This window comes from Chelon labrosus (genome assembly GCF_963514085.1).
Source record: "Chelon labrosus genome assembly, chromosome: 6".
Classification (NCBI taxonomy): Eukaryota; Metazoa; Chordata; class Actinopteri; order Mugiliformes; family Mugilidae; genus Chelon; species Chelon labrosus.
This window is the reverse complement of record NC_140342.1, coordinates 4,185,114-4,200,855: the sequence shown is the minus strand read 5'-3', so window position 1 is coordinate 4,200,855 and position 15,742 is coordinate 4,185,114. Positions and strand designations below refer to the sequence as shown.

At 42.1% G+C, this 15,742-nt stretch overlaps 1 protein-coding gene across 1 annotated transcript in view; it reads left to right on the top strand.

Annotated features, from left to right (window-relative positions):
• Positions 1–15,742, top strand: part of brinp2 (bone morphogenetic protein/retinoic acid inducible neural-specific 2) — a 121,586-nt gene that overhangs the window by 52,074 nt on the left and 53,770 nt on the right. The window contains exon 4 of the mRNA XM_084545977.1: positions 1,360–1,465. Coding sequence (XP_084402103.1) covers positions 1,360–1,465 — 106 coding nt within the window. The remainder of the gene's footprint in view (positions 1–1,359; positions 1,466–15,742) is intronic.

Sequence of the window (15,742 nt, the reverse complement as noted above, 5' to 3'; positions counted from 1 at the left end):
TTTTTAAATTTTTTTCTGTGTGTGCTCATTTTAAGTAAGACAATAATGAGTCAATGGAAATGGAGATACAAATAGGAAATATTGTGGTGCCTGCTCACATCAATGGCGGGCGGTGCATTTACCACCCAGGCCTTCAATGCCCTCCAACCTCATTCAAAACTCGTCTTAATACGATCGTTATGACGCCACTGCTATAGAAACTATCAACCAACATCATGCGGATACGCAATAAAACGGGATGTTGCATCCTAGATGGGTGTCTCATACAGCGAGATGAATGCCATTACTCACCAGAACTTAAGAAACAATTTAGAGTTCTCCTCATAGCGCTCATAGTTGTTGACCTGGAAGTGGCGGACACACCCTTTCCACAGCTGGGTCAGGCTAGCTAGCTCTGGGACTGGGTGGCCCAGAGCTAGCTAGAACGACTTGGCTGTGCACCTCAGAGATGAGCATGAACCACTAACATGAACCCTCCAATCAGAGGATGTGAAAACTCTGGCACTACCATAGGCAGAGAAGGCCTAAGAATACAAACTTGAAATGTGATTGGTTAAAGGAACAGCGTCAATACGATGTATTCCAAGCTTCAGCCACCTGCAGTTCTAACTGTGAAGGCCCAGGCAGATTTCTTTGACTCCGGCAACACGGGATGGCTGAAATATGATTGGATAAAAGCTCTAATGCAAAGTTGCACTGCCAGAAGCACCACAGCTGAGAGACAGGCAAGCCAGAACATGAAAAGCAGAGGCTAATTGGGAATAATTTAATAAGATTAGTGGGAAAATATTAAAATGTAAATGATTTTGATAAAGTTCTGGCCAGCATAGAAGGCTTTGCTGGCCCTTACGGCCCACCACAGGCTCACATGTATCTAATATCTCAGTTTACTATCTTAACACACCTGCCAGTCTAGTTCATTTCAGAGCAGAAACATGCCAAAACTATCATGCCTTTCTTAAAACATATAATTGCTGAAAAGCATTTGGCTCAATGCAACCTGTGTTTGATTATGCTGCTGCAAAGTTCCTTCACAAACACCTGCACATGCACCTTCCTAACTTTTGTCATCTCTCTCCTTCACTTCCACTGTTCCCTATGAGACAGCTGTGGCTGCAGGTGTGGGGAGGGGAACAAAAAAAAAGAAGATGGCGGTAGTTTTCTCTGCTGTCAGAGGGCTCCGCCACATCCGGTCTTCCACCTGCCTTCACACACACACACTCACACTCACACACTCCACTTGTCACAAGCTTTGTACTTGATTGCCAGAAACATCTGCCTCATTCACTGCTAATGTGGCATTACAACATATAAATGTGCTTATAAGTGAATAGATCTGTCCTTACCCCTGTTTCCTAGGTAACCGAAACAAGGACGGGTCCTCTCGGCTGCAGTAACTATGACAGCTTGGACTCAGTTAGCTCGGTGTTGGTGCACAGCCCGGAAAATAAGATCCACCTAAAGGGTAAGGCCGTATAACACACACACACACACACACCAACACACACACACACACCCCTTCTCACATATATTTATCTTAAATTTCAGCACACACATTCAGTCTTAGCCCCGGAGAAAAGATCCACTTATTTATTTTATTTTATTATTATTTTTTTGCACACACACACACACACACACACACACACACACACACACACACTGCCACCACTTCCATCTGCCACTCTGCCAAGCCTATCACCTCCCGTGTGTAGTGGCTGGCCGGGATGACCCTTTGCTTTACGCTGCAGTAGTTTATATGTCTGTTTCTGCCTGACTGGCTCTCAGTCTCATGGGGAATCTGTTATCTTACCAGAGTGTAGATGGGCTGTGTCTGGCCACATTGACCTCGGCCTAACCCCTCCAACCACACCTGCAACAAAAGTAAAGCTGAAGTAGCAATGCATACACTGGACTTCTTGTTGGCTTCTGCACCTTTTCACCAAATGATTTGGGGGTGGTACCAGTGGGACAAGAATCCTCTCTTTCACATCCAATCATTTTTTTAGCCTGGCTCATTTGGAGCAGTGTAATGCTTGTTGTTACATGCTGGCAAACAAGCCACAAATACAGAAAGTAGCATCAAATAGATTAACCTCCATGCCAAGGGTGGAATCTTCTTTAGACACGGGACGTACTTAAGGAGCTTTTTTTCAGTGAAAAGCTTTATGATGAGTTTATGCCGAGTGCTTTTACCGCGTTACTTTGGACACACTCTGCTTCATCCTACTTTTATTCGTTAATTATGGAATGCAATTACACAACACCCTTTCTGTAGAGACTCTCTCCTGATCCCAAGTTTGCTGTGTCTGATGCTGTTCAGCTTACAGACTCAGCCAAGACAAAATATCCATGCCCTCCACTTTTGTCCTAACTTGGTGAATAAACATCACCACTATGTCAAGTGACAGGTGTGGACTCTTGTCTGAGTTGACACTAATAACACTATAAACTAATAAAACAGATCTATGAAATCGTATGCTTTTCCTGCCCTCTGGTCAGTCATGTCCACAAAAAAATAAGTTGTCAGTGTGAGTGACAGCAGTAGCAGCCCAGACCAGTCGCCATTGTTGAACATGAAGCAGGAAGTAGAAACAAAAGTTAAAAAACAGAAACAAAAACACAGTTGACAAAAAAAAAAGACACAGCGCTGACTAGTGTTTGGGTGGTGTTTGGGTACAGAGCAAGCCAGACTGACAAGCGTGCAAGCATAAATGGCTCGCACCAGCGAAGGCTACGTGTGTAGGTTACATCATCTACTCCCCGCAGTACTTTCAATAAACCTTAAGTCATTAAAATGATTGAATGCCATAATAGAATTTTGGACTAGTACGAAATGGGGTTTTGTCGACTAGTTGACTTTACTCCTGTGCATTGATGCTAAGCAGGAAGTCAACTAGGCGGCCTATCACGTGACAATAACAACACAGACACCTCCTAGAACACAGGTGAGTAGTGGGTCAATGTAGCAAACTAGCAGCGGTTCATCAAGTGTGTGGAAATACTTCACTAAAGATGAAGCCCATTCTACCGTGACATGCAGAATATGTAAGTCAGTCCTGAAATACAACAAATGTACTACTGTAATGCACACTCATCTGAAAAGACATCTGCTAACGCTAGCAGAGGAACGGTCCAAATCCTCTCAGCGGCTGTCAATTGACAACTTCACCTGTGGTAACAGAGAGAAGGAGGCTGCACATCAACAGTTTGATGGTGAATTAAATTGTCTAAAGTTATTAGACCTTTAGCTACTATACATGGAAAAGTCTTACCGCATTTTTATCCTGGCTACATTATATTATCTTACAATATGTGTGAAGTAATATTCAACGCTACTGACAGCGCCGATTTATAACATATCTGCAGCGCACATTATACATAACCATGTTTGTGTTCAGTGTTGTGTTCTGTTGGTTGACATTGTTGCTGTGGTTGTACAGCATGTTTTGGTTTTTTTTCGACTTGACTTTCACCACAGATAGTCGACTTCCCAGGAGTTTGCATCTTCTCCCTGTGTCTGTGTGGGTTCTCTCCAGGTACTCGGGCTTCCTGCCACTGTCCAAAGACATGCTTGTTAGGTGTGCATGTGAGTGTGTATGGTTGTCTGTCTCTCTGACCAGCCCTGTCCAGCCCTCCTGCGACCCTTCACAGGACAAGCGGTTACAGAAGATGAAAGAATGAATGAATGAATGAATGAATGAAAAGAAATCCCAAGCTGTTCAACCCCTAGTACAAAACAAAAGTGGCGTTAGGCACTGTACACGTTATTTAAAGTAATCTCGGCTCTTGGCTCTTCTATATGTACACAACCTGGTGGCACCTGCAATGTCAGTAAGCCGTAAAACTGCCTTTACGTCCAAGTTCAAGTTTAGAAGTAAAAAAACATCAGACACTATTTCTAATGTACAGTATATTCAGCCTTAACTCAAATGACACACTCAGAAAATTATAGGAGGAAAACTAATGACTACAACAACACAGTGTACAACTTCTTCTGCACTTTCATTGTCTGCATTGTGATAATAATAAATAATAATTGTCGCTTCACAGCAGCACAGTTTAGATAAGTAATTTAATTTAGGGCAGTCATGTTGAGGTGAAAGTAGAACAAATATTGGCAGGGTTGAAAAGGCCCTCCCCTGTGCTCACAAACAAACTGGCACAGCTTGACACTGACAACATTTCCGAACATGAAGACAAAATGCTGACACACGAGGAGCCTGAGGAGCTGGTTGAATTTAATGCCTGGAAGCGGGCAACGTAGTTAGATGCCAGTGTCAGTGTTGCTGTATGCCAAATTTATATGAGGGAATCTCTCAGTGAAAGGTCAAACACAGAACACAGGTACATCAAGTAAGCAGAGCAGGTATATCCAGGGTAAGTGAACAGACGAGGGAAGATGAGAAAGACAGGATATATATATATATATAGATATATATATATATATATATAAGAAAGAAAATTGAGGGCCGGAAAAAGACAGAGACAGGAAGTAAAACTAACTAACGAGATTACAAATGACAAAATAAAACAGGAAACATGAGGAAACCAAACTGAGTAACAAAACGTACCAAAACATGATATTCATTCATCTTCTGTAACCGCTTGTTCTGTGAAGGGTAGCTGGGGGGGCTGGAGCCTATCCCAGCTGTCATCGGTGGAGAGGCGGGATACACCCTGTACAGGTCTCCAGTCTATCGCAGGGCTAACACAGAGAGACAGACAACCATTCACACTCACACCTACGTCCAATTTAGAATTACCAATGAACCTAACCACCATGTCGTTGGACAGTGAGAGGAAGCCGGAGTACCCGGAGAGAACTCACGCAGACACAGGGAGAACATGCAAACTCCACACAGAAAGGCCCAGTCGGCCCAGGGATTCGAACCCGGAACCTTCTTGCTGTGAGGCATCAGTGCTAACCACCACATCAAGGTGCCGCCCCAAAACATGATATAAATCAACTTTAAATAAAGGAAATTCAGCATATTGTCTGATATTGTCTGCTGGAAGCTTAAGACACAAGCCATATTCTGAATTACCTCTCCAGTGGGGATAACATCTTCTGTTATCTGTTAACAGGTTGATTTAACTGAACAAGCCTCTGATGAGTCAATTAAATCCACCTAAGTGTCATCTGAACACCACTTCAATCGATGGATATGACAATTAATGCCTCTAATCCAAGGCGTTTGATTATTGACATAGAAATAGTCTGAAATGATATCAGAAAAATGTTTCTCAATGCACAAACCAATCATTTGCATTTTTAAATTAAAATATGACACAAATTGTCCGTTGAGCATAGAGAAAAAAAAAAGTATATTGAAATACCATTATCCTCCCCAGCCACTGCGCCTTGGCATTTTTTTTTAAAGATCTATCAGACAAGGAATAATCACTAGCATTGAACTGTTTGATTCCTCTTGCAAAAAGGAAACAAACAAGACCCAAACTTTTTAGTCGTCTAAGTTTGTCCTCTAGACTGTACCTAATCCCAAGTGTGAGGTATCACACATTTCATTGAGCCACTGCCTCACAGTGGGTACTTCAGATTTCTGTAAAGCTGAAGTATAATTTGCTTTTTCTATTGTAAGGCCAAAGGCGATTGTGTGGTTGGAATGCAGTCGGGGTACACTGTGCTCCTGAAATGATGAGTATTATCAGCATGGGATCTGGCTGCAGTGAGGCATCTAACAAAGCAAAAAGAAATAGCTTGGTGTCAGAGTGGCAGTACTGTCTTACTCCTCACAGTGGATTAGGTCGTGTGAGGTATTTCCGTGTGTGTGCGCTGCCTGTTTAGCTGTTTTTACAGGCCGTGATTCTAATGACATCACGTCCTAGCTGAGCATTTAGCACTGATTTGGAGTTGGAGAGGATCAAAATAGAAAATTGACGAGAATTACCAAATACCCTTAAATGAGCCAATAAACCATCTAATACTGATTTAAACTAAAAAAAAAAAAAAAAAAGCCTTACCTCACCGGGACAATGTGAGTGTAGTTTGATTGGATTTACAGAAAGAAACTGCTTAAGATAATTGGTTTTACACAGCCACAGCGAGTCCTGATCAATAATGACATTTTACTACTATAAATGAGTCTTCTAAGGAAGTTTTACTCCGGGGTACATTAAGACATTGGTTTTAGGTTAACCATATCTTTGCCATTGCATTTCTACGATGCACTATACGAGTCCTATACATTCCCCTTTGACAAAAAGTGATGTCGCTGGTGAAAATGTCCTTTCTATTTACTAATGGCGTACTGTATAATGTGTTTGTTTTGTGTTGATTTTTTAATGGAAATGGAGAAGAGACAAAACCATTACTCTAATTCCAGTCAATTAACTTGATGGATTCCATATCTGGTATCACAGAACTTTTGTCCTGGGAGCTCTGCTGACAAAAACTGGGTCGTGCAAGTTGCTTCTGGCTTGTGTAGTTAAGCCTGTATGTAGGTATCTAGTCTCATAAGGAGTAATTATGGGAGAAATTCTGTATCAGGGTGAATATTTTTAAAGATGCCATCAGTCACCCTAGTAGCGCTATGGAAAGGCTTGTCCAGAATTCCATGTCGTCCTCCTTCCCAGTAGTTCCTGCATACCTCCAATTCCCGCACACCTCCATTATAATAGGAAAAGAAAAATCAAATTGCATATTCTTTCTGTGTTTCAGGCTCTGCACGAAAAATCCCAGAAGAAAATTACTATTAGAGTTATATCACAGGAAAGTGTTGCATTATGTTGTGGCGATAGGGTAGAAATCTAATGGTCTGTGTTGAACATTCTCCAGGCAAGTAGAGTAAAAAAACTCTCTTTGTATTTCCTATTTCTCAAATCCTTCTGCATTCCACTGTTCTTATGCTTTCTGATCTTTGACTCTGATTTCATGCCTGTGGTGTGTGTATGTGTGGCTGTGCCTCTAAAGGCTTTGTCATGGTGTTTGTACATTGAAGAGCACTGCTTTGGATGCCAACAGGCTACCCTTTTCTCATCAGAATTGGTTGATGAAAACAGCCTGACTTTAGCCTTGAGTCACAGCCATGCTTTGAAGTGGAGTTGCAAAATCATTATTTTCTTTATTGAATGTTTTTGCAAGGCTTTTTGCCTTCAAAATTAAACCTCCTAGGTTATTAGTTGTGCGTCTCCATTGTGTAGATGAACGTGTCGGTGTTTGTGTGCAAGCGTGGGTGGTATACTCAAGGATGTGTCCATCAAAAACACATCAAGAGTCCAGCTAAAGAAAGTCTGGTAACAATACACGGGACTGTGCGGGGAGTGACAGGGATTCAAAAGACAGAGACTGGTGGATAAGTCGGCTTAGTCAACCTTTAGCTTACATAATCTCCTGAAGCCGAAGAAAGCAAGGCTGCCCTCAACACAACTCGTTTGAAAAGAAAAACTGACGGGGCTCAAATTCTACCCTGAGCAAAGTTTAACATTGAGTGCAGAATCCATGCCATACATGTGATTCATCCCTGCTGCAAATTAGCACCTGGGCTACTACTGACAGAAGGTTAACAAAAACCTGCAGCGATGTTGTTCTCTGGAAATGTGTTTGGAATAAAGTAAGCAGCTCCCCAAGTCCCCAAGACCATCCTTCAAAAGGTTTCAGTTACCCGTAGACCGAGAACACTGCAAAGATTCGTCACTGTCTGTCCTTTCTAAATTACTATAATTGGCACATTGTCACCATTTCAAAACATGCTATTATATGGAAAGACGTTTAGTTAAAAACACTCACTTGGGTCCCATTTTCCTAGGTTGTGTCATATTTATTTTTTTCCTGTAATGACAAATTTGTCTGGAACTAATGAATCACTGAGGTCTGCAAACAGAGTGAGAGCACTAAAAGGAAGCTTAGGCACTACAAGAAAGACAAGCCGTCAAGTTATAAAAAATAAATGTCCATATTAGCTGATCACATTTGAAAGGGAAAACAAAAGGCAGTGATAAAATTGTCACCCAAAATGCTCTTTGAAAACATCCATGACTCCCTGGCTCATCATACCACTATTATCTTACTAGTGCAGCTATATGTAAAATTGGCCACTTCGGTGTTTGAATGTTCTGGTCAAACGTTTAGCGTGGCTAGGAAGAGACTGACCAAGTAAGTGGCATCTATCCCAGCATAGGTGGAGTACACCTTGAATGAGTTGTCAGTTTGTTGCGGAAATAGAAGAAGGCCAGGGCATGGGGAGGACATTAACACACTGAAAGACCTTGCAAGCAGTAGTCTGGTGTGTTTTGGTTCTTTCTGACTTTTGTCACCTGGAAGTTCCTCCTCAAGTAATGTTTTCTTCAGTCCCAAAGAGCACGTCATTGAGTTTGAATAATATTAGCTGAAATCCTTACCCTCAAATACTTAAATTGGTTCCAGTTATAAAATCCACATGACACTACCAAGAACAGAGTAGGTTCACTTAAACTCCTTCCCACTATGACTGAGTATTGCTAGCCACCTGTGCCACCAACAAATGTACGTACCTCTGAATGTAGAAGCTTGACCTGCAAAATGTTCCCCTTCAGGTCTTTTTGTGGTCCTGCCAGGGTACTTACACTGAGGGTGTATTCACACCTGCCTTGTTTAGTTCGATTAAAACGAACTCAAGTTCGTTTCCTTGCTTGGTTCAGACCTTTTTGACTGGTGTGAATACAATCACTCGAACTCTGGTGCGGACCAAACAAGCGGACCGAGACCCAGCTGAGGAGGTGGTCTCGGAGCGGTTCCTACCGAACCCTGGTGCGGTTCCTTTATGGTGTGAAAGCAGCCCGACCTCGATCCGACCCAAGTTGCAAAAATCTACCTTTTTGGATTTGACGAGCTCCCGTAGTTTTCGCGCATCTATCAAGAAGCGTCTGTGTGTCTGTCTGTCTGTGGCACGCATATGTCGCGAACCGTTGGCCCGATTGATTTGAAACTGGGCAGGTGTCTCGCTACGGGCACGAAGATGTGCACTGCTAAGTTTGACGTTGTTTGGATAAGAAATGTAAAATATATCGGTAAAATAGATTTTCTACGCTCTAATATTTCCAGTTGCCTGATGACAGTTCTAAATTATTGCGCTGGCTCAAACGCTAGATGGTAACCATGGCAACGGAGACTCAACGTTATTTTACAGTTTACAGACAAAACATGAGTGATTTGATCATCTATCTATAAATCAAGAATTTCTTTTAACTTATTTGGTGAGTTTGTGTCTGTCTGTCTGTCTGTGGCACGCTGATTTGAAACTGGGCAGGTGTCTTTGTGGGGAGGAGACATGGGTCACGACAATGGTCACAACTGAAAAATCTTCTTCAGCTCCCACTATAGGAATACATACTTCCGACGGGCACTGCACTAGTTATGGGAAATGTAGGATAGCCCAGTGACACACACAACAGAGAGAGACACGTGAAGCAAACAAACGCAGGTAGGTTAGGTAGAGATGAGCCGTGGCTTAACCGAGCTCTGAGGAGACACGCTGCCTCCTAGATATCTGGGCAGATGTCCAGATATCTCAAATGCTGGAGAAAACACATAAAAATGCAGAAGTATATAAGATTTTTAGTAAACAAATGAGAGAGAGGGGATTCCAGCGCTCAGTTTATAAACCATATTGCTAGCATAATAACAAGTAGACCTACAGTACGCAAAGTCTCCATTGTAGCCTATTTACGTGGGACATTTGGCTTCCTTCTTTACCCCGCCTATACGTTTACCAGCCAATGGCTGAACGACCTTAGCACATGTGTTTTTGTTTATAAATTCTGGTCCGGTTGCAATTAATCACAGTGTGAAAGCGAACCGCACTAAAAAAAAAAAAAGAAAAAAAAAATTGGTCCGGACCAAAGCAAGTGAACTAACGGACCTTCCTGGTGTGAATACGCCCTAAATGAATAGCATTTGAAGCAATCATCCTTAAAGTTGGAAAACCTGTGGAAAACACTTATTATACAATAGAGAATATTCAGCCAAACCCATTGAAGTTATTCACAGTTTGACACAGTGTTTTTAGAAGACAGCAGAAATCGCTACCCTTCATAAAAAGAAGGGTCAACATTTTTTCATACTGGATCCTCAATGGCAAGGTCTTTTCACAATGTCAAGGTCTTTTCACATCCATTTTTCTGGGTGAAGGAAAGATGGTGGCAAACAGACTAATAGTTTGCCACTTATACAAAATGGGTTTAGTAATAGGGATTATGTTTAATAAAAAGGAAACATAGCGGGTTCATGACTGGATGCAATAATCTGCATGACATTCAAATTTGGTTCCTGCCCAGCCAAGACTACCTTACTACCATTTCATCACATTGCTTTGCTTTATGCTGTAGAGTTGGCACTACTTGCTGTAACTGAATGTTAACATTAGATGCAAGTCCAAAGGATACTCGGATGAATAAAAGACCACCTCAAGACATCAAGCGCAAAACACTGTTTTTGGTACAGTTTGGGTTAGAAAGAACGAAGCTCACTTTGTAAGTCCACCAGACCTTAACCTGCCTGCCACTAGCAGGTACACAACTACTACTTGAGTCATCCTTTGACACCTTTAGGAGGTCTTTCGGGGGGGGGGGTCTAACACAAAAGACTGATGCCAGAGACTAAAGGTAGTCAGTTTATTTGCAGCCAGGATTTCACCTTCAGTGGACCTTTGCAACAATCACTACCATCTTATAGCTTGGCCATAACCTTGTCCCCCACCCCCTGACTATCCTGTTTCCACATTCTCCAACAGAAAGCTACAGTGCATTTGGAAAGTTTTCAGACCCTTTGTAAGTTATCCTTGTTTGGTTTCAACCTTATTGTATCGTGGATTCAGCTGTCAGTGTCCTCTTTGTATGCTGCAACTTTATCATTCAAAACTTGTTTTTCACAGCAGGGTAAAATGGAGGGTCATTGAGAGGGTAATTTGGTCAGCTGTTGGACATTGTGTAATGGTTGATTGATGGTTTGTATGATAAATTAAAAAGACAAGCTGGGTAGCAAAACCAAACTGAATATTGGGAATACAGTGATGGTTCTTCTGTGTCAGGAATTGGGAGAATAGTCAGGATAGAGATCCTGATAGATGCATCTGAAAAATATGGGGTAATCCTGAAAAACCTTAGCAAGGTAATCGAGATCTCAGACTGGGGTGGATGTTAACATTTTAACAAGACAGTGATCCAAAATACAGTATACTGCCATTAATCACAGCTAGAGTGTGGACCTGGACCCAATAGTGCATTTCGGTATTCTTCAAAAACCTGTTTTTCATGGTCATTGTCGAATTCCTTTTCTACGACGTGCAAACCTTCCTTTTCTATTTTATTACAGTCTGTTCAGGATGATGGAAATAATAGTTCCTAACAGATGTCCCTGGAGCACAATATTAGCTTGTCCCCTGTGTATCACACCATTAAAGTAGTTTCAGGAGTAGTTCAGCTTGAAAAGGTCATATAATGCAGGCACCATGATGAGTCTGCAGGCCTCGATTTTAGCCTGAAATGATACTATTGCTTGCTGACAACTGGTGGGTGGCCTTCTCAGAGGGACTCCAGGAAAAACTCTTACAGATCCTCGCCCATAGCATCACAAACGGGCCTTCAGAACTCTGTTGGAATCCCATCAATAGAGGGAGCAGGGCCTGGGGACAGATGCTGTACAACACTTGTGAGTTGCTGCAGAGTGAGGGGTCTGTCAAGTGTGTCCCGTTGCTCAGGCCTAAGTCTGGGCAGTCACTGAAACAAATTCTCTGCACACCAGCTGTCGTTGAATAACACGGTATATAAATCATTTGCCAAATTTGTCACTGGTGCCTGCTCTGACATCACAGATCTAAATGGCGGTCTCAAAAGTAAAGCTTGTTTAAAGAGACAGAGAGATATGGAGAGGCAGAGGAAGAAAGCCAGAGGAAACTTTTTTCTTTGAAAAAGTACCTGTGACTCTGGAGGCATTTTGCCCTTTTAACTATAAGACCTGAAGGATCTAACTCTCTCAACACCAAAAAGACCTTACCTGCTCCCGACATGGCTGCTCTTTTCATACATTCAAAATATAGTTGAATCTTTCTGAAAGAGCATGAAGCTATCTTGCAGGAGCACAAAACAACCCAGGAAGCAGAAAATGGGCATTTCATTCTTTGTGACAAGTCCGTAGAAAATTCAAGCGACAGTTACATGGAAACATCACAAGTAAGAAAGGAACAGGAAGGCACAAAAAACATAAGCATGAAGAAAGACAAAAAGAGTGTGAGGTACAGCAGCATCTATACCAGCCTGTGTACTTTACTATATATTGAAGCTGGGCTGACGCCAAAGCCAGAGCCCTGAGAGGAGGATCACAGGCCAAGGGTACCAACACCTCCTATACAGCCAAGAGTGCATTCCAATGGAGTGGACCAAGCACTCACCAAAGCAAAGGCTTGGAAAGAACATACACACTCAAACACTCAGACACATGCTGATAACAGAGGGGTGGTGATCATGGGGGACGCTTAAGAGCTTCAAATTGCCCAAAATGGAAAGTGCGCTCCCTGCAGGGGATTGAGAGATAGAAAGAGAGGAAACTGTGGGCCTGCTATTTCTGGTCTACTAAGGTGATCTAAATCTGCGGCTGGATTGAAACCAAGCCTCATGGGTAATAACCCTAAAAGCACCCATCAAAAAAGACACCCACAGGGTTTTCCTGAAATTCATGGTATCCACTGAAAACAGGTGTGATGAAAGAGATGAAACTGAAGAACACCTGATGAGATTTTCCATCACTCTTACCAGCAAAAAATACACTATTTAAAGGTCAAGTGAAGGCGTATATGGTATATATACAGTATGTAAGTGATATAAACGCACAGTGACGCTTAAAAGTACTTGCACCCCTCTGAATGTTCTGCACTTCTGCATAAAAATGACTTAAAACATCAGAGGATTTTGATGCAAGTAATGAAAGGTAGACAGAGAGAACCCAATCAGGGCAATGAAACTGTCATATTGTGCTTTTTTGTTTGTTTAAGAAAGTGAATTGCATGATATGTCAGGTGCAAAAGAAAGTGAACGCCCCCTTGTGCAGCAATAACAACTAAATATTTCCAGTGACTGCTGATCAGTCATCTACAGTGGCTGGGAGGAATTTTAGCCCGTTCCTCAGTACAGAACTGCTTCAGTTTAGAGATGCTGGTGGGTTTCCTCACATGAACTGCTTGCTTCAGGTCCTACCACATTTCTGTTTGATTAAGGTCTGCACTTTAACTTGGTCGTCCACCACAAGGTCATGCAACACACAAGTCTTCTGTAGAACGGGCTTGTTGTCTTCTTGCATGACCCAGATTCTCTTAAGATTCAGTTCACAGACAGATGTCATGGCATTTATTAAACAAAATGGGCCACTAAATGACACCTGAGTCTCATTACATTTGCTGGAAACACTTCTGAACAGATGGACTGTAATATGACCTTGAAATAAACATGTTTTCCTAGATGTGCACTTACTTTTGTACCTTACTGATTTGCAATATTGGCTTAATTTCCTGAATATACAAATACACAAGTAGAATATTTCAGTTTCATTTGTTTGAGTTCTCTTTGTCTGTTGTCTGGACTTGTGTCAAAATACGCAGATGTTTTGAGTCATTTCTATGTGGAAAATTTCGAGGGGTGCAAATGTTTTTAGGCAGCACTGTATATACAGTTTATACCACTGTGGCCACTGTGATTCACATGCCTATGCCACTATGTCCCACAGTGGAAGCCAGAAGACATATTGTCTACGATTAGTCTTCACCTTCCCCATCTTTTCCTGTTGCATATCTTAACGTTTTTTTGCCACACTACCACAACCAACCATCAGCCAGAGAATGCTGTTAAATGGATATATGTCTTGGACACAGATGTATAGACAGTCAGCTCTGTCCACCCTTGTTTCTGTAGTTTGGTGTAGTCTCTCATTAACTTTTTTTTTTATGAATTATTCCGAAGAACCAGCATCCACTTCAGCACTTGCTAAAGTGGATGCAGAAACTGAAGCCTTCTCCATGATAACAAAGTAAAATCTTATCTCACTGTTTTCATGTATCCCCATCACAGAAGCAACAGAACTATGAAAAGATTTCACACTACTTTGTGTGTTGCTTGACCTTTGCCTGACTACCACCTGCTTCCATTTTAATGGAGGTTTCCACAGGCAAAGACACAACTGTGTGATCGGGTCACCAGTGTCACCTGTAGTGGCCAGTCTGCTGTATATATGGAAGAGGTAGAGAGCAGAGCCTTGAACTCTTTTACAGGAACCACCCCCAGCTACTGGTTCAGTTTGTGGACGACATCTGAGTTGAAATTAAAACACATGAGGTGGAGGCCTTCACGCAACACATCAATGCAGAGGATGGCAACAACAAGTTCACTCAAGAGGATATCAGTAGAGATACCCTGGCCTTTTTATACTGTACAGTATTTGTTAACAAGGACAGAAGCCTCAACTCTGAAATGTATATAAAACCCTGAACACACGGACAAGCATCTATTATTTGATCCCCAAATAACACAAGCTGGGGGTCATCAGAACCCTACAGCATCGAGCACACACTGTACCCACAGGACAGAGGGTAAGGAGAAGGAAGGAAAACACATCAAACAAACACTCAGGACATCCATCCGTCCACGTGCACATCCAAGCTGGGCTTTTGTCAAAAGCACATAAAGATATCCCAGAACGGACAAAGAGGAAGAGAACAACACGAGGAGGAACATTGCCATCCCCTACATGGCTGAACTATTAGAGAAACTCAGGAGGATTTTCAAAAAACACTGCATTCCCATTGACTTCAAGCCCGGTAACACACTGAGGCAGAAACTTGTTCACCCAAAGACAAAACACCCAGACGAAAATAGAGCAATGTAGTTCATGTAGTTCAGTGCAGTGAGGAATGTACAGACTAGTACATGGGGGAAACAAAACAACTCTGTCACAACCACATGGCTCAACACAGGAGAGCCAGCTCCTCATGTCAGGACTCAGCTGTCCACCTGAAGGACAAAGGACACTCCTCTGAGGACAACAACAGACACATTTTAGCCAGAGAAGACAGGTGGTTTGAAAGAGGATTAAAGGAAGTCATCTATGTCAAATTGGATAACCCTGCTCAGGGGAAAAGGGAAGGTGGACTGAGACATAATCGGTCATTCGTTTACAGCACAGTCTTACCCATCCCCAAGAAGTTTCATCCCACCTATACCTTGAGTCTGGAGTCTCTGGTCTACAATGGGTTAGAAGATTACCATTCATTGGGGGAAAATTATTCAAAATATATTCCAACAACACTACTAACCACCAGCCTTGGCGAAACATCTTCAGGAAACCCAGATTCAGTTGCCAGTCCAGTTGTCCAACAGTTTCAGCTTTTTTTTTTTTTTTTTTTTTTTGGCTAAACCATGACCTGGATGACTGAGAACCTTCACATACGAGTGGATAATGCTTTATACATCAAAATATCCTGGTTTTTGAAACCAGAATAAGATATTTACATGAGCAATAACTGGGATGCTTGTATGTAGATGTGCTCAGTGGGGATTTTAAATCTTTCTCATTCTGATAAGTTGGTTTTTTTCAGTTCAACTATCCAGGAAAAAAATAAATAAAAATAAAAATAAGCTCTTTCCTCTTGGCCCCTGAATGTTCTTCTGCAATTTTGAGCCCGTAGAGCATGCACATTAGCGTCCTTTTCAGTCAGGCTGACTTCTCGGTGGCTCCCTACACACATGAAGGGACTGCCAACTG